General features: G+C 44.8%; 1 protein-coding gene across 7 annotated transcripts in view; it reads left to right on the top strand.

Annotated features, from left to right (window-relative positions):
- The window catches only part of ATG13 (autophagy related 13), a 49,298-nt gene that overhangs the window by 12,579 nt on the left and 9,203 nt on the right, over nucleotides 1–27,516 (top strand). For 2 of the 7 annotated variants that reach the window (XM_074955371.1, XM_074955372.1), the window contains 8 exons: nucleotides 3,269–3,388; nucleotides 4,018–4,064; nucleotides 5,121–5,261; nucleotides 15,654–15,694; nucleotides 18,889–18,985; nucleotides 19,318–19,416; nucleotides 20,352–20,445; nucleotides 23,206–23,304. In XM_074955371.1, the coding sequence (XP_074811472.1) occupies nucleotides 3,269–3,388; nucleotides 4,018–4,064; nucleotides 5,121–5,261; nucleotides 15,654–15,694; nucleotides 18,889–18,985; nucleotides 19,318–19,416; nucleotides 20,352–20,445; nucleotides 23,206–23,304 (738 nt within the window). The remainder of the gene's footprint in view (nucleotides 1–3,268; nucleotides 3,389–4,017; nucleotides 4,065–5,120; nucleotides 5,262–15,653; nucleotides 15,695–18,888; nucleotides 18,986–19,317; nucleotides 19,417–20,351; nucleotides 20,446–23,205; nucleotides 23,305–27,516) is intronic. The other 5 variants (XM_074955373.1, XM_074955376.1, XM_074955375.1 and 2 more) reach the window with 3 other exon arrangements.

Below are 27,516 nucleotides of genomic sequence, written 5' to 3' on the forward strand. Positions count from 1 at the left end.
TTTTACCTTTTTGCCCAGAGTGAAATGTTTTCAGCCAATGTATTCTGCAGCTTTAGGTTTCTCTCTGCCTTTTGTACTCCTTTTTTAGTTTAGCACATTTTGTAGCTGTGCCTGCAGTTTTCTGAGAATCATGGGCCACAAAAGTGTGAGCTACGCTGACATCTGTGGGTTTAGTAAGCCAGAAAGTGGCTTCTTGTCCTGTTGCCCCAGTCATGGTAATACACTATTGCATTCCATACCCCGCCTGAATTCTAGATGTTAAAGAGACTGTGACAAAGTTGCTCCTCCTGCCTTGGTGGGTCCTGTGCTTATTGGCAGATTTTTCTCGCCTCGGAGGTTCACGGCAGCCCTCAGTTTGGCCACTTTTGTGGCTCAAATCTGCTGTTCACTCAGTTAGCCTCATTGCTGGCCAGAAAGGAAGAAGAACAATCCCCTCAGTCTCTGCTGATCCACCTAGTGGTTCAGGGAACAGGTCAGAGACCTTCCCCTCTGGCGGAACCCACAGTCCAGTTCAACTCCTCCGGTATTGAGTTGGAGGGAACCTGGGCCCGCCCTCTACTCCGGGTTCTAGCCCAGGGCCCTGTGGATTGCAGCTGTCTACAGTGGCTCCTGTAACAGCTGCGTGACAGCTCCAACTCACTGGCTACTTCCCCATGGCCTCCTCGCAACACCTTCTTTAGTCTCACCACAGGACCTTCCTCCTGATGTCTGATAATGCTTGTACTTCTCAGTCTTCCAGTAGTATGCCTTCTCACTCTCAGCTTCTTGTGCCTCTTGCTCCCAGCTCCTTGCACGCACACCACAAACTGAAGTGAGTTCCTTTTCAAAACCCAGGTGCCCTGATTAGCCTGCTCTAATTGATTCTAGCAGCTTCTTGATTGGCTGCAGGTGTTCTAATCAGCCTGTCTGCCTTAATTGTTTCCAGAAAGTTCCTGATTGTTCTGGAACCGTCCCTGTTACCTTACCCAGGGAAAAGGGACCTACTTAACCTGGGGCTAATATATCTGCCTTCTATCACTTTCCTGTAGCCATCTAGCCCAACCCTGTCACAAGATGGATTCTCCACTATCAAGCAAAGCATGTTTATGGATGTCTCCTATAACTGATAATACATTGTGGCATTCGCAGTCATCCAAGGTGAAGTGGGTAAGAATCCTGGATGAGTGGGAGGAGGCTCAGTATCCCTACTGAGGGACGGACGAAGCAGTTCCAGCCAGCAGACTGCTCCCTGTTCCCTAGGACACCTCTTGGAGCCTCCACACCACCTCCTCCAGTTCCTCATTGCACCTCTCTTCCTCATAAAAGGGGATCCATGGGTGCTCACAACCACCTCCTTTCCCTCTGCCACACACTCTACCGTACCCAGGGGTTTCTGTACTACCCTCGGAATTGCGTTCCTGGCCACTTTCAATCCTGTATGCTTTAGCCTCATCCACTGGGTCTTTATTTTTACCCCCCAGAACATGTTGAAAAAGCAAAATGTGCTTTTCACCCTGAACATTAGTTCAGCCCCTCTCAAATACCATTTTAACTGCCTCTCTAACCTCTGGAAGTGGTCCATCGATAACAAGTTGTGGGTAGTCTGAATCATCACAAAATGGATTATTTATGACCAGAGAACAAGCAAAAAAAAAAAGTCGCTCTTCGTGTTTGGCAGGGGGCTCGTTAGGTTTCTGCTTAACAGCAACAACAGTGGTGATTGCTGCATCAGACCAGAATAAAACTCGGATAAGCTCTGCACGCAGCAACTGCCACTATATCCAGCCTCTCTAGCCCTGTGGAATACGCAGCCAAACCCCAGAGCCAACTCCCTTTTGTAAAATCCTCTCCTATCCCTCTAGTCAGATCACAAAATTCAACCTGCTCTCTAGTTTTCAGAAGCCACTTCAACACTTCCTCTGTGCCCGTGCTTCTGGAGCAAGGGGCTATCTCCTCTGGTAAAAGGTTTTTAACCTTCACCTCTAAACAGGTACCACCCTGATTGTTTTGGACTGTGGACATGATTATAGGCTCCACTGGAACAGGCACCATAAGAGCAGCTTTAGAGTCCAGATTGCTCAATGAAGGAAAAAGTGGATTATAAGGAGGTGGAGCCTCCTTAGACAATACAACACTGTGCTCATTAATGCTTCCTTCTTCCAAAAGTTTCACTGTCTGATTAAAAGCACCTGTCAGTTCTGTGTTCTCCAATTGCACTGCTTCTAGCTGTGGTTGCAGAACATCATTCTGTCCTTAAGAGACTCACATTCTTGAGCGTTCTCAGTCAAAGTTCGTAGCTCAGTGACCTTGTCTATCAGTTCTTGTGTCTCACCCTTCTGCATTTCTTTAACTTGAGTTTTATATTTTCTGAATTCCAGTTTCAGTGCTCCATTTTGTTTCACAAAAGCTCTAGTGGCCACTATCTCACCCTGAACTGTGTCTTTTAGCCTTTTCTCAGCAACCTTTTTGTTGCTGAAAAAGTTGCTTTCAAGCACATTAGCCCCCACTTCAAGCAGATTCTGACTTGTGAGGATGTCCATCTCCTTAAGGGGACCCCCACCATGTCTTGTCTACATATCTCTCCAGCGACTCCGCTGTCCCTTAAAAATGCCTTAAACCCCTCAATAGCCTTAGGTCGCAGTCCCTGGGATATTGGCTGTTAGCCCAATTTACAAACTGCGTAGCTCGCCAGAACGTTGGAATGAGATTCACTTTCTCAGCAGATGGGTATAACAAATCTTTATTAAGGCAAAACACTCAGCACATGGTGGTCAGTTACTTACAAGTGGGAAGCTCATCAGGACAATTTCATCAGTCACCTCCAGCACTAGAGAATACAACTTCAACCTTCCTGTATTACACAAACTTATGTATAACTTTTTGTTATCTTTTCTTATACATACATCATAGTCTTTCATTTCCACGTTAACTCTCCTCCCCTGTCAGTATAGGTTTAGTGTTAGTTCAAATGAGTCTTTTCTAGCTTTTTAGTTTATCTTTTTGTTTTCTCACAGACATGATTACTCTGCAATTTCTTACACATGCACAGTTCTACTTATGCTTACGCTGTTAAATTTTATCAGACCAGACTCTTAATATTCACAGAAGGCTTCTGTCAGGCTTAAATATGTATTCACCCTCAATAGTCTGTTCTGTAACTCTTGCAGTGGGCACCTCCTTTAATCTGTTTTGTAGCAGGTTGCTCTAACTTGAGTCTGTCTGCAGTGTGCCACTGGACAGATTTTTCCAAAGGAATCTGAAAAATAAAATAAGTTCTTTCATTTTGCAGTTCAACTTGGCAATCAAAGATATACCAGAGGTAACTCATGAAGCAAAGAAAGCCCTGGCAGGACAGCTACCTGCTGTTGGACGGTCAATGTGTGTAGAGATCTCTCTCAAAACGTCTGAGGTAAGAACCCAGTCAAGATACATCACCATTTGCTGACTTGCCCCTTAAATTACCTGCCTAAGCTCTTATTCTCTTGCCCAAGGCCATATACAAATCTCTCTAGACCTGCAGTGTGCTAGTATGCCACGGAAAATGAACACATTTTACAACTAAAGGGAAATCTCACTGCAAATTGGTGAGGCCAAACGCTTAGTGGGAGAGCTGCAAAATCAGCTTATTAGCTCACCTTGGGAGCTAAGCCATTCTGATGTAAGCATGTCCTGAGTACAGCCTCCATCCTACTTTTTATGGGGCTCCCTTGTCCCACAGTAGGATATCTTTGGGTCCTGCCCTTGTTAGCACATGCATATAATGAGGAAATAATGACCATCTGTTTACAAAGAATCAAGAGTCAGGAAAAATACATTCCCTTAGAACAACGGTTCTAAACCTATTTACCGTTGTGGGCCACATCCAATACTACTTGTATGGCCCTGAGGATGTTACATGGGCCGCAGCTCTGTGCTGATTGGGCCACAGGTTGAGAACCACTGCCTTAGAGCTACATTGCTGTAACTGGTTCTTAATGAGATGTGAAAGAGCTTGTTTGTTTTAAATGAGCTATGTTCCTGATCCTTTCTCTGATGCAGGGAGATTCCATGGAGCTGGAAATCTGGTGTCTAGAAATGAATGAAAAGTAAGTGTGTGTTCCTCGATTTTTTTGTTTTGCTTAATCAAATAAGCAAGTTTTTCCTGGCTGGCTGAATGATTGAGCACACAGGGGACCTCACCTGAAACTGGAAAAGCTATGGGGAAGAGCTTAACAGCATTCCAAGATGTTGCCAAGGGCAGATCAGAAGGTGTTCCAGAGAGGTTCATATGAGGGGCCTTTAACCAGCAATTGGAGCTGTCATGCTCTGCTGCAATGTCCTGTGCTGTCTGGCATGCACCCTGACATGTACATCACAATGAGCAGCAGCCTAGTGGGAATGGAGAGACCATGGAGAAGGAGAAAAAACAAAATATTCTCTTCTCAAGTGCAGCGAGAGTTGTAATAAGCCCTTCAGGATCCCAATATTATATACCTGACACTGATTCTCAAGATCTGTGTGTAAAGGAATTTGGAGGCAAAGTTGGCATTAAGTCCTGCTTTTGTACTTTCCATCAGTTAAGTTAAAGGGAAACACTGTCATCTGCTTTTTCATAGCTTTTGCTTTTTGTATCCTTTGTTTCTCCCACCCTCTCCAAAACTGAGAAGTAACAAGGGAATGTAAGATTTGCCATATTAGATCATTGGTCTTTCAAGTCAGACATACCACTCATGATGTTTCAGAGACAAGCCCCTCTCTCGTGCACAATGCCCCTCTCCTGCTGCTTACTGTTTGTCAGAGAAAAGGATTAGAAATTAATTCTTTCTTGGTCCCTTGTGGCAATCTGTGTGTGCTGTCAAGCATGAAATTCAATTACCCAGGAACTACAAATGTTAATTATGCTAAAGTTACCCCTCTCTAGTACAAGGCCCTATGCCTTCTGCAGCAGTGAGTTCTACAGAATCACTATTTACTGTTTGTCCTGGACTGGAATAGGAGTCTTGGCCTGCTAACCCAGATACAGATTACCATCCTGATGCTTTATTTCAGGTCTGTCTTTCACTCTAAAGCAAGTATTAGATTACTGGCCCAACTCCCTTTTGGTGTAAATTTGCATTGCTTGGCTGGAAACATTGGTCTAACTGCTTCTATGTGCTCTCTAGGTGTGACAAAGAAATCAAAGTTTCCTACACTGTGTACAATAGGCTGTCTCTGCTGCTGAAGTCCTTGCTTGCTATAACCAGGGTGACTCCAGCCTACAGACTTTCAAGGAAACAGGGCCATGAATACGTAATACTGTACAGGTAATGTAGACTGATATTCTGTGTCTGAACTGAAACAGTAGGAGACTTTTAGGCACACAAAATCCAGCTACTCAATTGGAATTTGGCTAGAAAACCAAAGCCAATATCTGAAACTCATGCAAAAATTGCCAAAAGAAAGATATAGATCCCTCATGATCAGGACTTCAGTGTTATATCTGATCTGTAGCACAGCGCCTCCAGCTGCAGCTCGCCAACCCACCCTGGGATGCTGGAGAACAGATTTAAAAATGTGTGTAATTGTATGTGTGACTTATGCACACAATAATTGTACATGCAGTTGAATAGTTAATTGCATAACTGGTCATTTTGGCAAACAATTACCAAAGACGTATATAGAATAACAATAAATGCATGCACAAATTGGACACTCAAGTACATTCATACAGAACACAGTTTAAAAAGCTAGTTCTGGAAGAAGGTCACTTCTTAAATCCTCACTGCCACTTCCCACAACTCCTAGGATTTTCCTGTAGGTCTCCTACCCAAATACTAATCAGGCTTAGCCCTACTTAGCTTGTGAGATTTGATGGGCTCACAGCTTGAGGTAGGATGGTTGCTGGCCTAATCCCATTCTTTTTGACCTCAGGAAGTGGTTGTATAGAGCATTGGGGTGGTGAGTTGAAGCTACTGCAAAGTCACAGGTTTGTTACCATGATTGGCACAGAAGTTGTGAGGTTTAACAAAATTCTCATCTTTTCTCTGTTCTTGCCCACATTGCTTGTTTCTTTAATGTGCAGGTAACAGAGTGTAACAGGATTCACTCACCACTGAGGTTGCCTCATTGTGGCTGGGTCTGGGGATAAACTCTAGTCTGGTCTATTGCCCTCTTCTGCCACTTGCTCGCCCTGCGGTCCTTTTCACTCTCCAGCACTCAGGGTGCTCTCTCTTCATGACTCAGCCATCTGGCCAGATCACTATATAGTTTTTTCCCTTCTGGTGTATCAGTATCTCGCTGGACCAACTGTCCAGATGCCACCTTCACCAGTCCTGTGCCACTTCCCAGTGGCTGGTAGGGGAACTTGGGCCTGCCTGCTACTCTAGGTTTCAGCCCAAGGACCCTATAATCAGCAGCCAAGGTCTACGCAGCCTCAACCCTCACTGCTCTTTCCCTGGGCTTCTTCCTACTCTACCTTCCACAGGCTTTTTTGCCTACAACTCCTGTGAGTAAATCCCTTCCATCAGGGACAGGATGGGATCCCAGGGCTTTTTTTTCCCCATAGGTTTCCTCCTACCCACTTCTCTATGCCCAGAGAACAACTGAAAGACTCTCTCCCTGCAACCCCCTTCTTTGTCATAGGTTTTTTTTGTTTGTTTTTGGTTTTTTGGGGGGCACAGCAGCGTCATCCTACAAGGCTATGACCGCCACTTTCTCCATTCATTTTAGCCATTTTTTTTTATCCCTCCCTCCCCACCCAATCATTCCATTTCCGTTTAGGGAAATTTTTTTGATTCCAAGGCAGCTACATTTTTTATGAAGAAACTTACTTTCTGTAGACTATTGCTCAGAATGCCATAGAACATCTTTCTTTGGTTTTGTGCATATTATTCAGCCCATCTTTGTCTTTTTAATCAGGTTAACTTATTATTTAACACACAGGTGACCTGCTAACACTCTCTAAAAATGACTACTTCACGTTATGATAATTGTGGCATATAGTATTATCTTCGATTTTTTGAGTATGTCATAAAACCTTTGTCCCTTTGTTTTCTTGACCCATAGTTTTTGCCATTCCTTTGCAAGCTTCTTCATGATCACACTTTTAAATTCTCCTCTACTTAAGGGTATCTTAATATCCACCTCCACATGGTATTTTTGTCAGCCATCTCATATCCTTTTGTCAGCCATCTGATTTCCAGGTATTCTGATGTGCATAAGAATCCATGCTATTGTTACACAGACACCTGCTTGCATTGTTTCCATAGTTAGAAACGTTATTTCACTTGTCATTTCTACTTTCCAAAGTCCCTGTTCTGATTGTCATAATGCCTGACAAGGAATCAGATAAAATTGCAGCTGTAGCTGGTCACGCATCTCCTACCCAGCTCAGTGCCAACATTATGCCCATTAGTTTAGCTTTCAGAATGGTCCCATAATTTGATGGCATTTTAGATTTGTGGATTCCAAGACTGGGAGCACAGAAGGCTGTTTCCACTCTACCCATGCTGTCATCTTTTGATCTGTCTGCATAGATTTGGCAAAGCTGGCCTCATTTTTTCTAAATAAATTCAGAAATTTGATTAGTCCTAACGTGTCAAGTTTTTTCTTCTCTTGGTTTGGTTTTTTACATACAATTCCAAATCCACAAATGGGGAATAACTGCAGCTGTAATTTGATTTCCCATGATTAAAAAATTCTAGTTCTCTCAATATTTCTTTTTTACATATCTCCTTTTCCCATTTTTACTCTGATTAGTATGAGGAAATGTGTGGCAATCCATATCATTTTGTCTACTTGGCTCCCGGCAATCCTCATACTTCTGTTTTCATGATTCCCTTTTACCTTTGCTCAAAAGGTTAGATCTAATAGTTTCATCCTTGGATTGATAGGTCCCTCTTCGGTGGCTAGTTGCGGCACACATTACTGAGGTAAACACTGCACCACATGCCAGTCGCAGAGCTTGGGCCTGGAGCAGTTCCAGGTGTCTAAGAGTTGTTTTTGAGGCTGAACCAAAAGCTTGGCATCCATTGTCTAAAACTGGTCTTATCAATGCTTCACTATACATTATCAATACCTTCTTATCTGCACCCCATTTGTTTCCAGCTACGTCTTTAAGTAATTTCATCCTACTTGTACATTTTCGTATGGTGTTATCTATGTGACCTTTCCAAGTTAACTTTTTATCAAGCACTATTCCTAGGAACAAACTTTTGTTCTGAATTTTTTCACCATAAAGAAATAAGTCCCAGTCTTCCTTAATTTTCTTCCAGGTTAAAAACATTTCCTTAGTTTTTGCACGTGAGAATTTAAATCTCCAATAATTTCTGCACTTGGAAATTCTCTGGAGTGCCTCATTTTTCTTTTCCACAGCTATTTCAAGTCTTTTATGCTTAGTTCGTATAGCACAGTCGTCTGTGGAAAAGGGAAATACTTATTCCCATCTGCACACTTTCCAGGAGGTCACTTATCGTAATGGAAAAAAAGAAGGGCTAACAATACTCCTTGTGGAGTTCCATTTGTAAGCTTGTAGGTTTTGGTTAAAGCTGTTCCCACTTTGACTTGTGTAGTTCTGTCCCTTAAAAAGTGCTTTATGCACCAACATGTCCTCTTTTGTTAATTCCAATTTTGGTTATTTTTATATAGGAGGCCTTCCCTTCATAGCATATCATATGCTTTTTCGATGTCCAGGAAGTTCTTAGTTCTTTCGATGTCCATAGAGTTCTTAGTCCTTATGCTTTTTTGTACCTCCAGTTCTAGTCTCACTATATGATCAGTTGTACATCTTCCTTTGCTGAAACCACTTTGTATCTCAGTTATAATACTTAGTTTATAAATATTTTGTCCAAGTATTCCACAAGCCTTACATTTATCTTTTTTTTTTTTTTTTTTTTTCCTTGATTTTTCCCACACATGGTATGAGGGCAGTAGGCCCATAAGGATCAGGTTTTGTATGATCCTTGCCTGGTTTCTTAACTGGTATTACCAATGTTTGTTTCCATGCTATTGGCCCCAGTCCTTTTTCCCATATATCATTCTATAACCACAATAGAATCTTTAAACTCCCTTCTGACCAGTACTGGAGCATTTCATTATGTATATTATCTTTACCTGGAGCTGTAGTTTTCCTTTTTCTAATGGCTGCAATAAGCTCCTGCACACAATTAGTATATTCTCTCCGGCCATTTAATTGGTCACCGTTTTTCTTAATACATTATTTTCTTCTCACAAAACTCATTGCTTTAATTCATATCACTACTGACCTTTTGGAAGTCTTTTGCTAAAATGGCTGTCTTTCCTAAGTTGGAGACCTCAATATCATTGTTTCCAATAAGATCAGGTATAGGTATAGGTTTACTTTTACTTCGAATTCCATGCACTCAATTTGCTTATATATTTCTGAAAGCTGAGAATCTTTGTATTATTTCCTATAGAAATTTTTCCAATTTTTTGTCTTTTTGATAATCCTTTGCGCTACTACCTTACATCTTTTATAATTCATTAAGTCTTTACTGTTCATTGTGTGTTTTGCTTGCTTGTCTGCCTTATTTCTTTCCTTGATTGCTAATTTGCAATCTTCATTATACCAGGGAATGGGATTTCTGAGTTGTAGGCAATTTCATGTTTTGTAGATGGCCAGATTAGTTGCTGCTGTAATTGCTTTTATTATGTTATAGAATTTTCCCAAGTTGTCACTTGCACAGTTACTACATAAATATTCATCACGTTTATATCTTTAAAAGGCCCCAATTAGCTTTTTGAAAATTTCAGCTTGGAGCTCTGTGTTTTTCTACATTTCCTTGGCTTTGGTACTCAATCAGCATAGGGAAGTGATCACTTCCTATTCTGTCATCTTTATGAATTTCCTAGTTGCATTTACTATGTATTATTTGCTGTGGTTCCCAAATCCAAAACTGAAAAAGATCCATCCATTAAATTAAATTTAGTAGGTGTTCCTATATTCAATATTACCAGGTTATGCATATCAAATTGGTCTAAGCATTTACCATTTAGATCAATTTTCTTATCTCCGCATAGCTTGGTATGACTATCAAAGTCTCTGCAAATTATAACTGTTTTTTCTAATTCTAAAATAGTTTATTTGGATTACAGTAGAAACTCAGAGTTATGGATACCTTGGGAATGGAGTTTGTTCGTAACTGAAATGTTTGTAACTCTGAACAAAGTGCCGTTCAGGCTCCAGATCCAGCAGCTGACACTCAAAGCCAGGACTCAGCAGCAGCTGAGCAACCTAGTCAGCCCTGGCATGAGTTTGCACCTCGTCCCATTGGGGGTTTGAGAGAGAGCTGCGCAGACCCCAGCAATGCTCCTGCTCTGCTGTCTCCCGTGGGTAGGGTGGGGACCAGTAGCCCAGATGTGCTTATCTTTAAGATGCAATACAGGCACAATACAGTACTTGGCTTTTTTTTTGTTTTTGTTTTTAAATCCTCTGCTGCTACATGATTGGTTACTTCCGGTTTCACATGGTGTCCGGTTGACCAGTCAGTCTGTAACTCTGGTGCTCATATTTTTGAGGTTCTACTGTATAAACACTATAAATCTGTATTTAATGGTTTCTGTTCTGCATGGGAATCTCAGTAGCATTATATTCAAACCTTAGTTTCTGCATATCCGTTTTAATGTAATTAAGTCCCTCTTTTATAGCCTCTTGATCCCTCCAGAGTATATCATATCCTGGTAAATTGAACATAAGCTTGCTTATTACCCATATTTCTTGCACACATGTTACATCAGGCTTTTTTCCCATTTCAAAGATGGCTTTCTTAAATTCTTGTCCATGTGCATTCCAACTAAGGATCATTAAAACCAGGTTGTTTAGGTTGTATTATTGCCTTCATTTAAAAATCACATGAATGCAGTCAATCAAGAGGTTGTTTATCTATCTCTAGATATTTTTCTACTGCTTTTGCTATGACTTTAATCTTTTCAGCTTTCCTCCCCCACCCATCAGCAAGATGCAGTTAATTACTTCTGTAATTAATGTTATAAACTTCCCTTTACCTACAAGCAATACACCATCTCCCATAACTCTCTGAAGGTATGTCTACACTACGAAATTAGGTCGAATTTATAGAAGTCGGTTTTTTAGAAACCGTTTTTATATAGTCGATTGTGTGTGTCCCCACACAAAATGCTCTAAGTGCATTAACTCGACGGAGTGCTTCCACAGTACTGAGGCTAGCCTCGACTTCCGGAGCGTTGCACTTGTGGGTAGCTATCCCACAGTTCCCACAGTCTCCACCGCCCATTGGAATTCTGGGTTGAGATGCCAATGCCTAATGGGGCGAAAACATTGTCCAGCATTATCCAGCAGTATATGCAGCACCAGAACCTGCCAAAGCGATGTGATGAGGACATGGACACAGACTTCTCTTGAAAGCATGGGCCCTGGCAATGTGGGCATCATGGTGCTAATGGGGCAGGTTCATGCCGTGGAGTGCTGATTCTGGGCCCGGGAAACAAGCACAGACTGGTGGGACCGCACAATGTTGCAGGGCTGGGACCATTCCCAGTGGCTGCGAAACTTTTGCATGCGTAAGGGCACTTTCATGGAACTTTGACTTGCTTTCCCCTGCCCTGAAGCGCATGAATACCAAGATGAGAGCAGCCCTCACAGTTGAGAAGCGAGTGGCAATAGCCCTGTGGAAGCTTGCAATGCCAGACAGCTACTGGTCAGTTGGGAATCAATTTGGAGTGGGCAAATCTACTGTGGGGGCTGCTGTGATGCAAGTAGCCAATGCAATCAAAGATCTGCTGATATCAAGGGTAGTGACCCTGGGAAATGTGCAGGTCATAGTGGATGGCTTTGCTGCAATGGGATTCCCTAACTGTGGTGGGGCCATAGACGGAACCCATATCCCTATCTTGGCACCGGAGCACCAAGCCGGCAAGTACATAAACCGCAAGGGGTACTTTTCAGTAGTGCTACAAGCACTGGTGGATCACAAGGGACGTTTCACCAACATCAACGTGGGATGGCCGGGAAAGGTACATGACGCGCGCATCTTCAGGAACGCTGGTCTGTTTCAAAAGCTGCAGGAAGGGACTTTCTTCCTAGACCAGAAAATAACCGTTGGGGATGTTGAAATGCCTAGAGTTATCCTTGGGGACCCAGCCTACCCCTTAATGCCATGGCTCATGAAGCCACACACAGGCAGCCTGGACAGTAGTCAAGAGCTGTTCAACTACAGGCTGAACAAGTGCGGAATGGTGGTAGAATGTGCATTTGGATGTTTAAAAGCACGCTGGCGCAGTTTACTGACTCGGTTAGACCTCAGCAAAACCAATATTCCCACTGTTATTACTGCTTGCTGTGCGCTCCACAATCTCTGTGAGAGTAAGGGGGAGATGTTTATGGCGGGGTGGGAGGTTGAGGCAAATCGCCTGGCCACTGGTTACATGCAGCCAGACACCATGGCGTTTAGAAGAGCACAGGAGGGTGTGGTGCGCGTCAGAGAAGCTTTGAAACCAGTTTCATGACTGGCCAGGCTACAGTGTGAAAGTTCTGTTTGTTTCTCCTTGATAAACCCCTCCCCACCTTAGTTCACTCTATTTCCCTGTAAGCTTCACATTCATGCATTCTGTATTAATTCATCACACAAATAGGGGGATAACTGACAAGGTAGCCTGGGAGGGGTGGTGGAGGAGGGAAGCACTGGGTGGGGTGGTGGAGGAGGGAAGGACAAGGCCACACAGCACTTTAAAACTTATTGAATGCCAGCCTTCTGTTGCTTGGGCAATCCTCTGGGGTGGAGTAGCTGGGTGGCTGAAGGCCCCCCCACCGCATTCTTGGGCGTCTGGGTGAGGAGGTATGGAACTTGGGGAGGAGGGCGGTTGGTTACACAGGGGCTGTAGTGGCGGTCTGTGCTCCTGCTGCCTTTCCTGCAGCTCAACCATATGCTGGAGCATATTAGTTTGATCCTCTAGCAGTCTCAGCATTGAATCCTGCCTCCTCTCATCATGCTGCCGCCACCTCTCCTCTTCAGCCCGCCACTACTCTCTTCAGCTGCCACCTCTCCTCGCGTTCATTTTGTGCTTTCCTGCACTCTGACATTGTCTGCCTCCACGCATTCGTCTGTGCTCTGTCAGTGTGGGAGGACAGCATGAGGTCAGAGAACATTTCATCGCGAGTGTGGTTTTTTTTTTTTTTTTTGGCCTTCTAATCTTCGCTAGCCTCTGGGAAGGAGAAGATCCTGTGATCCTTGAAACACATGCATGCAGCTGGTGGAGAGAAAAAAAGGGACAGTGATAGTTAAAGACACATTTTATAGAGCAATGGGTACACTCTTTCACGGTAAACCTTGCTGTTAACATAGCACATGTGCTTTCGTTCCAAGGTCGCATTTTGCCTCCCCCCACCGCGTGGCTAACAGCGGGGAACATTTTGTTCAACCACAGGCAAACAGTCCAGCAGGAACGGGTACCTCTGAATGTCCCCTTAAGAAAAGCACCCTATTTCAACCAGGTGACCATGAATGATATCACTCTGCTGAGGATAACAGAGAGAAAGAACGGATGTTGTTTGAACACCAGCAAACATATGCTGCAGTGCTTTGTTCTGCAATGATTCCCGACCACGTGCTGCTGGACTGGCGTGGTAAAGTGTCCTACCATGGTGGAAGGAATAAGGCTGCCCTCCCCAGAAACCTTTTGCAAAGGCTTTGGGAGTACATCCAGGAGAGCTTTATGGAGATGTCCCTGGAGGATTTCCGCTCCATCCCCAGATACGTTAACAGACTTTTCCAGTAGCTGTACTGGCCGCGAATGCCAGGGCAAATAATCATTAAACACGCTTGCTTTTAAACCATGTATACTATTTAAAAAAGTACACTCACCAGAGGTCCCTTCTCCACCTGGTGGGTCCAGGAGTGGGTGGATTCGGGGGGGTACTGGCTCTAGGTCCAGGGTGAGAAACAGTTCCTGGCTGTCGGGAAAACCGGTTTCTCTGCTTGCTTTCTGTGAGCTATCTACAACCTCATCATCATCATCCTCTTCCTCATCCCCAAAACCTGCTTCCATGTTGCCTCCCTCTCCATTGAAGGAGTCAAAGCACACGGTTGGGGTAGTGGTGGCTGAACCTCCTAAAATGACATGCAGCTCATCATAGAAGCGGCATGCTTTAGGCTGTGACCCGGAGCGGCCATTTGCCTCTCTGGTTTTCTGGTAGGCTTGCCTCAGCTCCTTAAGTTTCACGCGGCACTGCTTTGGGTCCCTGTTATGGCCTCTGTCCTTCATGCCCTGGGATATTTTTGACAAATGTTTTGGCATTTCGAAAACTGGAACAGGGTTCTGATAGCACAGATTCCTCTCTCCGTGCAGCGATCAGATCCCATACCTCTCGTTCGGTCCATGCTGGAGCTCTTTTGCGATTCTGGGACTCCATCATGGTCACCTCTGCTGATGAGCTCTGCATGGTCACCTCTGCTGATGAGCTCTGCACTCACCTGCAGCTTGCCACGCTGGTCAAACAGGAAATGAGATTCAAAAGTTCGCGGGCCTTTTCCTGTCTAGCTGGCCAGTGCATCTGAGTTGAGAGCGCTGTCCAGAGCAGTCACAATGGAGCACTCTGGGATAGCTCCCGGAGGCCAATACCGTCGAATTGCATCCACGCTACCCCAAATTCAACCCGGCAAGGCCGATTTCAGCGCTAATCCCCTTGTTGGGGATGGAGTAGAGAAATCGATTTTAAGAGCCCTTTAAGTAGAAAAAAAGGGCTTCATCGTGTGGACGGGTGCAGGGTTAAATCGATTTAATGCTGCTAAACTCGACCTCAACTACTAGTGTAGACCAGGGCTCATTCTCTTTCCTGACTAGAGATGTGTTCTGCTGCACCTGTATATCTTTTCTTTCACTTGAGTATTTTTCTTTTTCTATTTTCTGCATTTGGGTATCTTTTTGTAGCCTCCGCAGATGATACTTTTAAAATTATTTAAATATTTTGTATTTCTCTAACTTGTTCTGCTACTGAACATCTTTTATATTCTGCACTGTGCTTTCCCTCACAATTGTTGCATTTAGGTTCTGTTCCTTCTACACAGTTGTCATTTGTGTGACTTCCTTCACAAGTGCTTATCAGTCAAGCCTGACTCTCCCCCAGGTGCAGCCAGTAAGGTTAATTGGTCCCTTTAGGGCTACCTTAGGGTTTGTGTGGTGTGAACACCCCATCACATCAAGTTAGTGTCCTGTATGTAGTAAGATAAGCACCAATACTAGGACTCGGAATAGGCAGCTCCCCATGCCTGGAATCCCAAGTCAGTTCTGAGTCTCACTCTTGCATGGATCTGTAGACTGGTCACTGAGCCAGTTGGTAGGGTTTTTTAAAAAAGAAATCATGTTTTTAATAGGAAGTGGGTTCTGATATGTCTAAGTATCTGTTCTTTCCTTTCTGATCAGATCCTATCCCAGCTTACAACAGATGCTTCTGCTGTCTTTTCCTTTTCCTTCTCCTTCCTCAGACAATACTGTATGTGTTCCTCTGATGGGATGGAATTAGCCATTTGGCTGGCAGACTCTTTGGGAGCAGGCTTTCTAGCCAGTCCTAGCACGATTTGCCATGTGGAATGTACTTTCTAAAGAGGAAAGATGGCTCTGATCCTTCCACTCCTTATGGTTTTAATAAGGAGTATAAATATATTTAGTTTTATGCCTCCGGATAGATTGTGTCTGATGTACTCTCTCTCTTCTTTCCCTCGTAGGATATACTTTGGGGAAGTGCAGCTGAGCGGCTTGGGAGAAGGTATGGTTGTGCAATGGACATAAACTAGCTGATGGCTCTCTCCCAAATTGTCAGGTGTTGTAATAGTATCCTAGTGTTATAAGGAGACCAGGCCTGCAGTTCGCAAGTAATTTCTGTTCTGCTTTATCTGTAATGGATGTTACAAAATGACAGCTATGCCTTATTAACACTAACCTTAGCTTGAGAATCCCTACTAGCCCATGGATCCCTACTGTGAGTAATGCTAATCCTAGGCTGTAAACCTAGCTCAGAGAGGCCTACCCTTAGGAACCTTAGCCCTAGTCTGGAGAGACCTATTGACTAGGCATAACCCTATGTTTCAGGCCTACCCTTTGTAACCTGAACCCTGGCTTGAGGATTCTTACTGGCCACAGGACTCCTCCTAGCCCAGGGATCCTTACCTTTAGTAACCATAACCCTGTATGGGGAAGCCATACCAGCCCTAGGCCTACCCATAGCCTGGGGACCCCTAACCTTGGTAACCCCCAAACCTTGGTAACCGCCAACGAAGCCCAGGGAGCCCTGCTGCTCCACTACGCTAGCACAGGGAGGTCTACTCTTAGTAACCCTAACCTTAGCTTGAGGATCTCTACTGGCCCCAGGACTAACCCTAGCCTGGGGATCACTACCCTTAGTAGCTCTAATGCTAGTCCAGGGAGCCCTCCTGGTTCTAGAACTAAACCTAGCCTAGAGAGGGCTACCCTTGGTAACTCTAACCCTAGCCCTGGGAGCACTACCTAACCCTAACCATAGTCCAAGGAGTCCTGTTAACTAAAGGTCTAAACTTAGACCAGGGATCCCTCCCCTCGCCTGGGAAGCTCTACTGACCCCAAGCCTAAACCTGTCCCAGAGAGGCCTACCCTTAGTAATCCTAACCCTCACCCAGAGACTTCTATCTTTGGTAACCCTAACCCTAGTCAGGGGAGACCTACTGACTCTGGGCACAATCCTGGCCTGGAGAGGCCTCCCCTTAGAACCCAAACTCTAGCCTGAAGATCCCGACTGGCTGCAGGACTAATCCTGCCCCAGGAATCCCTACCCTTAGTAACCCAAACCCTAGCCTGGGGACTCCACTGATGCCAGGCATAACCCTAGCCCATAGATACTTGTCCTTAGTAACTCTAACCATAGAATGGAGAACCCTAGTGTTCCCAGGCCTAAATGTAGGCCAGAGAGGTCTACCCTTAATAACCCTAACCCTGGTCAGTGGAGTCCTATTGGTTCCAAGCCTATTGATAACCTGGGAACCCTATCTTTGATAATCTAACCCTAGGCCAGAGAGCCCTACTGACCCCAGGTGTCACCCTAGCCTGGGGAAGCCTACCCTTAGTAACCCTAACCCTAGCTCAAGAAGGCCCACTAAATCCAAGCGTGACTGTAGTCCAGAGATGCCTACCCTTAGTAATCCTAACCCTAGCCTGGAGACCCCTACCTTCGGCAATCCTAACTCTAGCTCAGGAAGCCCTGCTGACCGCAGGCATAACTCTAGCCTGAAGAGTCATACCCTTAGTAACCCTATCCCTACCTTGAGGATCCCTGCTGGCCACGGGCCTAATTCTAGCCCATGGAGCCCTACCCTTAGTAATCCTAACCCTGGTCAGAGGAGCCCTACAAGCCCCAAACCTAGTGATAGCCCAGGGTAGGCCCAGGGTAGGGTTGCCAACTTTCTAGTCACACAAAACTGAACACCCAAGCCCTGCCCCTTGCCTGAGGCCCTGTCCCTTCCCCAGGGCCATGCCCCCCCGCTCACTACATTCCCCCTCCCTTGGTGGCTCGCTCTCCCCCACCCTCGCTCACTTTCACTGGGCTAGGGCAGGGGGTTGAGGGTGTGGGAGGGGGTGAGGGCTCTGGGGTGGGGCCAGACATGAGGGAATCAGGGTGCGGGAGGGGGCTCTGGGTTTGGGGAGAGGCTCAAGGCAGGTGGTTGGGGCGCAGGGTTACCTCGGGTGGCTCCCGGTCAGTGGCGCAGTGTGGGGGGCTAAGGCAGGCTGCGTGCCTGTCCTGGCACCCAGTGGTGCTTGAACATTTTTAGTAGTGGAGGTGCTGAGGTGAGGGGTTGTGGGGACGGAGGGCCAGGAGCAGGGCATAGGCGCAGGAAGCAGCACCCACACCCCTACTTCCCGCATCTATGCTGGCACCATGCTGTGCGTGCCCTGGAAGCAGCAAACAACCAGCAGGTCCGGCTCCTAGGTGGGGGGTGCTAGGAGGCTCCACGCGCTGCTCTCACCTGCAGAGTGCAGAGCCAGGGCAGGGGGCAGCATGCGGAGCCCTGTGGGCCCCCCCCCGACCCCCCCCAAAGGAGCCAAACCTGCTGGCCATGGTGCCAGCCAGAACAGATAGGGACTAACCTGCCTTAGCTCCGTAGCACCGCCGACCAGACTTTTAACAGTGGTGTTGACCAGAGCCGCCAGGGTCCCTTTTCTGCTCGGTGCTCTGGTCAAAAACCGGACACCTGGTCACCCTAGCCCAGGGACCACTACCTTAGTAACACCAGCCTGGAGTGCCTTACTGACCTCAGGCGTAAAACTAGCCCCGACATGCCTACCCTGAATAATCCTAATCCCAGCCCAGGGAGCTCCACTGAACCTAGGTCTAAACCTAGTCTGGAGAGGCCAACCCTTAGAAACCCTAACTCCAGCCTGGGAAGCTGGGCCCTTAGCAACCCTGGCCAGGGATCCCTAAAGACCACAGGCTTAACCATAGCCCATGGATCCCTGCCCTTGGTAACCTTACCCCTAGCATGAGAAGCCCTCTACTGACTCAAGGCATAACCCTTGTCCAGGGAGGCCTACCCTTAGAACTTTGACAATGTTCACGATGATGGTCACTTCTACTCTAGCAGTCCAGGACTGAAATAGTAGAACTGAGGTGCATCTGTGTGGCTTAGGACTGGAATAGCAGTAGGTGATGCCATTCACAAAAGAGGGGCATTAGCAAAGCTATGTGTGGGGCCAGGACTGGAATTGCAGGCAGTGAAGCAGGTGAGGGTGACAGTAAGACAGATACCACAAGACAACATATTGCTGCTGTTTTTCCTTCCTGTTTTTGTTCAGAGCTCAAAATGGAGGGATTAATGAAACCGAGTTTAGGAAGATCTAATCCAGACTGGGTGTATGGAATAGAAATAATCAACCTTCATGACCACCATAAGAAGCTAGTGAAGCTAGTGATAACCACTCTTCTACCCCTTTTAGGTTTCCAGACAGTCCGTGTTGGAACAGTGGGTACCCCATTGGGCACCATCACTCTGTCTTGTGCCTACAGAATCAACCTGGCCTTCATTTCAACCAGGTGAGGAAATGTGGTCAGCCCAAAAAGCATCTTCCATCTCATTTTCTGAGCCCTTAAATCTCTTCCTCACATTTCCTCATTCCAGTTTAGGTAGTCCCACATTAAACATCCTCCTGGATCCTCAGGTCTTGCAGAGGGGGAGTATTTGGGTAGCCCTGAGCCAGACTCCAGAACATCATGTCACTGGTTCATGCTTGGAGTTGCAAGGTTGAATGGTGGCGATGCTCTGGTCCCCATTAACAGATACAAGGGACTCTTTGGGAATGAGTGGGGACGCAGTAGAGAGGGGAAGCCAGGCTTATGAATAACACCATATGCTTGTTGTGTTACAGGCAGTTTGAGAGGACCCCACCTATCATGGGGATTATCATTGATCACTTTGTGGACCGTCCCTACCCCAGCTCCTCACCCATGCACCCGTGCAATTACAGGTGAGGAAACAGAGTGTGGTCATGGGCTATAAATGAAGGCTTTCTTATGCCCAAGTACAGAGCCTTCTCTAGCACCTGCTGACTGGGCGTAGAGGAGGACTGCAGGATCAGTGTCACTCTTATTAGAAATGGAGCATGTAAGGAAAGGCAGCATTTCCCCCTCAGGTTTAGGGTTTGAGTGCAGCTAGCCTCAGAGGATTCTCAATGGTCCTAACTCCTTGCTGTAGCATTCTAGATCATTTAGCAGTCAGGGTGCAATCTCCTTTGTGTCAGTGATGGAGTTATCTGATTGCATATTGTACAGAAGGGAAAGTGTACAGGTTTTCATGCAAGACACTTGGTACAGAACCTGGGGTCATGGAAGCATGCATCTATGGGAATTCACATAGGTGGGTATCACTGTGGGAAAGCCCACAGGGTTGAGATTTTTCCATCAGCAGTAGGGTACATATGTAAGTAAGAATGGAGGAAATAAGTGCATGAAGTTTGCCTTCTCTAAAATTCCTGTAATGATGATCTAATCAAGAGCAATGGCACAATATTTGGTATTGGTCCCAGGGATTCTACCAGCAACAAAGCTAGGTCTGTTGGTCAGTACATCGAAACCTTTTCTCTTGGAAAAAGAAACCAGATGGAAGAGGAAGCACCTTTTCCTTCTTCAGGGAGAACCTCTGGAAAGTTCAAAGCCCAAAGGACTTAAACTCCTGGCAGTGTTCTCTTCAGCCCTGCCAAAGAAAGAATCCGAGCCCCTTCGTAAATTCTTCTTTCAACTCCGCCCAAATACTCTGTCCTCCTGCAGCATCTGAGTCTCACTCAATAGATTGGATGATCACAATGGTCCCTTCTGGCCTTGGAATCTATGAATACTTTTCATTATTTCTTTTTGGCTTATGGAATATTCCTATCGTGAAATTTCTCTCTTCTTGCTGCTCTAGAACGACTGGTGAGGACAATGGGGCAGCATACCCATCAGTGGAAGACTCCCAGGAAGTGTGCACTACCTCTTTCTCCACCTCCCCTCCATCCCAGGTAGGAGAAAATGAGCTCCTCAGTCCCAAAGGCAAGTTGAACAACTAATTCCCTTTAGTGCAGCTCAGCATATGTCCTCTGAAGTAGCAGGTGTACAATCTAACAGAAATATGCTGTGTGTTCAGTCTCTGTAATTAAAATTTGTTTACTAATACATATGTATTGCGCAGACCTTGCTCCCCTCTTTGTAAAACCCAGGTGGATGCTAATTCCAACAAGACTTCATGGGACAGAAGGGACTGATTTATGAGGAAAGATTCAAAAACTAAATTGTGTAGCTGGGCTAAGCAATGACTAAGAGGAACACGGCAGTCTACAGATATGTCCAAGGGATAAACACTACAAAGAGACAAATGAATTCAGATAAGGCCAGGCAATATAACTAGGTGTAATAGCCTCGAATTGGGAGGGAGACTCTCAGGAATATCAGGAGAAGACTTACCTTACTTTGCAGTCTCCTAGGCTGTGGAACTATTCTAGGAAAGGGTGAAAGCCCTATCACTTGGAGCATCTAAAACTAGACTGGACAAACACTAGCAAGTACCTGATGGGGAACAGTTCTGCATTAATCCTTGGGGTGAATTATGTGGGAACTTTTCTAGAGCTGGTTGAAATTTTCCACTCATTACAGGGTCTTTTTCATCATTTTTAAACTGTTCATGAAAAAATCTCTATAGAAAATTTTGCAAAAAATGTTTAGCGACGTTTTAAAAATTTATCCATTTTTGTTTATTTAAATCTGCATTTTCTTACTGCAAACGCAGTTTTCAATAAATGGAAACATTTGCATAACATTTTTCATTTAAAATATCTCTGGAAATAATGCAAAAACCAGAAAATGGATCCATTTTGAACCCTACAAAATGAAAACAACTTCAAAATTTCTAGCAGTCTTCTTCCCCCTTTTCAACCAGATTCATTCTTTTTTTTCCTGTCTGTAATTTCTATAGCTCTCTAACTAAAGCTTGGTCAGATTATCTGTTCTCCTGTAGCTTTAGAAGTTCAAGAATATTCAGTCTAATTGTCCACAAAATTAAGTATCTCTGGTGAACTTTAAGATCTCTAGTCCGTTTTTGATGTCTGTGTTACTATGGACAAGAGTGAAATGCAGTTTGAGAATGTTTTTCTCATTTGAATGAGTTTGCTTTGGGGTCACTTATTGTCTCAAGGTGATCAATCTGACAAACTATTAGTAAATATATTTAATTTTGATAAATGTAGTAATAAATCCATCTCAAGAGGCCTCTCTTGTGCCTCACTGATATTTTGATGACCAGTTCACCCAGCAATGTTGAATCAGAGAGGGAGTGCTCATGGTAAGTCTGAGGGAGTAAAGCTGTTGGTTGTTAGATGTCCAGCACAAGAGAGTTGTTTGAGGCTGAGCCCCATACTCTCTGCCTTTCAATAAATGGTGTTAATACATATTAATGTTCATGAGGACATTTGTACTGGTCCCTATGTCAGTTACTCATAGCCAGAGTAAGTTACATAATAGTAACAATGGTGCTAAATTGCCACCAGGCATCTTTCTGGAGGGCATGAAGCTTTCTAATATCGGAAGAAAAGCTCTATGAAACCATCAGTGCTTTGAGGATCGGTGACTAACAGCAGCCTCTGGTACCAGTGCTCCATGGTTTATAATTTACATACATAATATGATCAGATGTAAAGCAATTGTCAATCTTCGTGGCCAAAGGCAACATTTAAAAAGGCACTATAAGGGGACAACATACATTGAAAAAAGACAAACCATCTTTATATATTTATAAACATCTAAAATTCCAGATCAGGTACTGAGACCTGTCTGTGCACTGGATCCTGTACATACAGACTATGCCCATCCCACATTCCTACTGAGTGGAAGGGAGGCTCAGCCACTCTGCTGCTGGACCTCAATAGGCCTATCTAGGCATCCATGTATTGGGAGGGGGTAAACACAAGATTGGTGGAACACATCCTCCTCCCTTTAGCCCTGTAGAGTTTACCAGAAAAGATGCAGACTACCCTGCATTGTATTTTCCAGGGAGAACACCAAAGTGTTCAGGGATTGTACCTGCTAATGTGATTCCAATGGAACTGTGCTTCCAGGAAGCTGGGAGACAGACTTGGTGCGGTGTGATTCCCATGGATGGTCCACCCCTCTCACATCAGGCACCCTCTGCTAGACCATTTTTAATGCCACAAATTGTCAATTTCCACTTAAGGCCCTGCTCCACTTGCTGTGTTCTGGTATAAAAATGATTTGGATCATGGTAGTGCCCAGAGGCCTCAGCCTGGATCAGGGCCCCATTAGGCTGGGTGCTGCACAGGGACACACACAGACATGTTCCCTGCCCCTCAGAATTTACAGTTTTGGAAGACTAGCTACATCTGAAGGGGAGACCATCAAAATATAGACAACTTGTATGTGTTCAAATCAAAATCAGTCTCAGCTGTTCCTAAGAGCCCCTCAGCCTAGTCTTGGTGAACTCGCTAGCAGTCCTAGTAAGCTGTGCAATGGAGCTTTTGGCAGTTGCTTTATGTCTAATTCTCTCTGGAGTTGTGATGGGGAGTGGTTCACTGCAAGACTGACTGCTTTACAAATTAAATGAATTTCTGGCCATACTGAGAATTTTACCATGCATAAAGCTGTCTGATTGCTCTGGCCATAGACACTCCTCATTAGTGTTCAGTTCATCCAACTCTTTTCAGTTCTTCTCTCAAGTCCTTTTCTCTTTCTTCCTTCCTTGTTTTCCTCTGTGTGTCTGTGTATGTGCACAGTGTGTTTTTACTGTCACTAAGGCACATTTTCAGACCCCTCCTCCTGTGGTGATGGACACCTTGAAGGTCCCTATGATGGGACTGGCCTTTTCACATCAAGTGAGTTCACAATAGAATACAGTATCTATGGCCTGATAGTACTTTAAAAATGCAGGAAGGTACAAGTTTGACTATCCAGAGTGTACACTGGGAAATAAATCTGTTTGCTGCTTCCTTATGCTGAAGACGTTGCTCAGCCCAAAATGGGATGGGCTTTTTATTCTGGTTAGATGTGTTCGCAATGTCTGTGATTCTTTATATAGCAGGGTTTTTTGTTTGTTCAAAACGGTGCTCTAGTGCTCTTTAAACTAAAAAACACTTGCAACATAGCACTGAGCAGCAGCCCTATAGGAAGCAACCAATGCATGCAATTTGAGAGGTCAAGGGGGGAGAGTGTCTTGTCAAGGTATCAAGGGGTCTTGACTACAGTGGGTAGAAGAAATTTAATTTATCAAAGTGCACAGTGCTTTGTCGGCTGGCAGGGGCTTGGGAAAGAAGCAGCATTCCTCACCTCTGCAGGGAGGGAGGCCCCACATACCTCCTGTGATCCCAGAGACCACCTAGCACACACAAGGCTTCATGTTGACAGGCTATAGAGGAGCTTTATGCAACTTTTCTTGGAGTAGGCAGGGAGTAAAGAAAAGGGGAGGGGTGGCAAAGGTCTTGGAGGGCAAAAATTGAACTGAATGCCCCATCATGACAGTCTGTTTTGAAGCATTTCAATGTAAACATCTGGGGTAAAATCCTGACCGCTCTGAAGTCTATGGGAGATTGGCCACTAACTTCAATGGAGACAGGATTTCACCTATGGTTGTCTAGGGCTCAGATCCTAAACGGTATTTAGGTCCTAACTCCCACTGAAATCAGAGTTAGGTACCTAAATATCTTTGAGGATCTTGGCCTAGTTCTCTTTCCCAGTCAGGATGTTTGCTTGTTATTCACGTGTTCCAATTGCAGGAACTTAGAGACCATCATCTGTTACCCATATGACACAACAGGCATCAGTGGATAGTGCTTGAAATGTTCTCTCATGAGTAGCCTCTGGCTCTGGAACCTGCATCTCCTGTAACGTGGTGCTTGTTCTAAGAGTGTTAAAGTTGAGACACTGTTAACTTGAAAAAATCCCACCACTCTGTCTGAAAATGTTTGATCTCTGGTTGTTATAAGTAACACCTAAGAGGACTAGAAAGATGTCTATTTTCTACTTTTGTTCGTTTATTTTGTGCTTCTCACACACTTTGTGTAGTCAGTTTCTATGTCTCCCCTGACTAGTCAGGTAGGTTTCTCCTGTAGGTATGGATCTTTCACACAGCAACAGGGGAGAGAATCATTTTTATGGAATAGGAACATTTTCTTATAAAATCACAAACATTGCTGGGAGTCTCAGCAGCAGGTGCAGGGCTGAAGTTACTTTTAACTCTGCTTTTAAAAGTGAATTAAATTTCAAGTTGACAGTGTCTGGTGAAGAGGGACTGGCTGTCTTAACTCACAGTAAATCACAGTGTAGTGATGGGAAGCAATGTCTGCATGAGTTGGGGGACTTTTTAAATAAAGAGAATGTTGGGCCAGTTCAATGGGGAATGGCCCCTAGAGTTCCCTGGGGGACTGGGGACTCTCTGGGGAGCAGAAAGCCCTATGAAAGTCAGAGTAGCATCAGATGATACTCCTAGCAAGATAAGAGTTCTTGAGACTGGGCCAGCCTGGTTTGTGAGAAGAGACCACTCCCTCCAGCTTAACCCAGACTCTAGAAGGAGCCCAGCCTGATATCTGTGGGCAGCCCTTAAATTGTCAGGACGCCACCTCAAAAATGTCAGCTCTCAGAGTACTGACTCACTTGGGGATTGCAATGTTGTAGCCATGTTGGTCCCTGGGTGGGTGAGGTAATATCTTTTATTGAACCAACTTCTGTTGGTGAGAGAGACAAGCTTTCAAGTTACCTCTTGTGGCTCTTCTTCAGCTCTGGGAAAGGTACTGAGAGCTGGTCTACACTGGGAACTTATATCAGCATTAGCTACATCTCCTGGGGTGAAAAATCCACACCCCTGAGTGATGTAATTAAGCTGACCTTTCCCCCAGTGTAGACAATTCTAGGTCGATGGAGGTGGAGCACCTACACCAGTGGAAGAACCCTTCACGTCCTGGGGGTCAGGTCTTGTGAAAAGTGTTCACCCATGAGTGAAATGGTGTTTTTGTCTTTTATAATTTTTCTGGGTGAATTCAGTTAAGAGCATAGTGATTGTCTGGTTTCACCCCCACAGTTGTTGTTGTTGTTAGGGCATTTAGTGCACCAGATGTGATAGGCATATGTCGGACCCACCCATCAGAGATTTCCACCACAACTTCTACAACTATCACCCATCTATCACACTGTCTCTAGAACACTCCCGCACCAGCATCAACTTTCTGGACACCACGATTAGCTTCAGTAATGGCATTCAACAGACAAATATATACAAGAGACTCCTGGATCACCCTACTTACCTTCACAGATCCAGTAACCACCCCAAACACACCAAGAAATCTGTTACCTACAGCCAGGCCCTCAGAGACCATAGAATATGCTTTGAGGAGAAAGTCCAGGATACACACCTTCACCAAACAAGGACACTCCACCAGAGAAATAGATCACATCATGGAATGGGCCACCCAAATACCCTAAGAGAACCTGCTTCAATACAGGAAAAAACCAAAAACCCTCCAACCACACACCTCTAGTTGTCACCTACCACCCCACACTAGAACCAATATAGGGTATCATTAAACAATTACAACCCGTACTTGATGGGGACCACCTCCTGGAAAAAATCTTTCCCCAACCCCCTCTTCTGGTCTTCAAACAACCTCCCAACCTCACCAAGCTCATTATCCGAAGCAACCCAGAGACTAGGATCCACGAACTCAAAGCAGCACTAGACCCTGCCATAACAGATGCAAAACTGGCAGACACTTCTCCACTGCTACAATGATCAATATCCTCTACAACACATCTTTCAAAATCCACGGGTCCTGCACATGCCTATCACAATATGTGATGTATCTCATCCAGTGCATTAAATGGCCCAATAATAACTATATGGGTGAAACCAGGCAATCACTACGCTCTCAAATGAACTCATATAGGAAAAGGATAGAAGACAAAAATACCATATCATGGGTGGGTACACACTTTTCACAAAGTGATCGCTCTATATCTGATCTCTCATCCTCGTCCTCAAAGGAAACCTTCAAAAGACGAGCCTGGGAGCTTAAATTCATAACTTTGATAGACTCTAAAAATCATGGTCGTAAAAAAACCCACTGGATTTATGGCTTATTACAACAATCTGTAACCTACTGCCCTCCCCTTTTTGTCCTGTGACTACACGGATGTTAGCAAGCCACATCTCCTGAAATGTTAGAATATATCCTTAGAATATGTGTTAATTACTTATGCTAAACAATCTGTTCCACCTTGTATTTAGCTGTGACACTGAGAACCTTTCCCAGACTTGAAGAAGAGCTCTGTTTAAGCTTGAAAGCTTGTCTCTTTTACCAACAGGAATTGGTCCAATAAAAGATATTACCTCACCCACCTTGTCTCAATTGAGGATGTCATGTGATACATGGCTCCTAGCAGAGTGCTGCTTCTGAGGTCAGAAGAACAAATGGGATTCCTATGGATCCCACTAACTGTGTTTCTAGTTAGGATCAAGAGATAGAGAAAGAGGTGGCTGAAGATGGGAAGCATCTCCTGATGCTCATCCTTCTCGTTGGGTTTGGGATACTGGGAGGAAATCTTGTGGGGCTTAGCTTGCTGGTTTTCTTTTTAGCTAGCAAGATTGAGGGCCTGTATGTCCTATGGCCAAGGTTTGTTTACTTTGATTAGGTGGGGGGTGTCCTTCATTCCTGCTACATCCCCTTTTGTTTGCAGTAAGTATGCTGAGAGCTTGAATCCTTGATGAGGAAGTGGCTTTAAAATGCCAGGGTTTATATGGGCTTTTCAATGAGTTTTGAAGTGGTTGTGCTGGTCCTTTCTCCAAGAGCTGTCATGCAGGCTTTCCCCTACATTATCTCTCCCACTCAAACCAGTCTTGTTTTAAGGCCAAATCTTTATCCTCTTTCTGTTACAAGGCTGATTTGTTTTAAAATATATAAATTAAATCAAACCTTTGGTGTTGGCTCCCATATAAATCTTTGAGGCACTCTGCTAGCCCAGAGCCATGCTTGTACTGTGCCTCTGTGACATCTCCTGTTCTTTCTCCAGTGATTCTGATAACTATTCAGACTGTGGGG

The sequence above is a fragment of the Natator depressus genome, chromosome 6 (assembly GCF_965152275.1).
Source record: "Natator depressus isolate rNatDep1 chromosome 6, rNatDep2.hap1, whole genome shotgun sequence".
Classification (NCBI taxonomy): Eukaryota; Metazoa; Chordata; order Testudines; family Cheloniidae; genus Natator; species Natator depressus.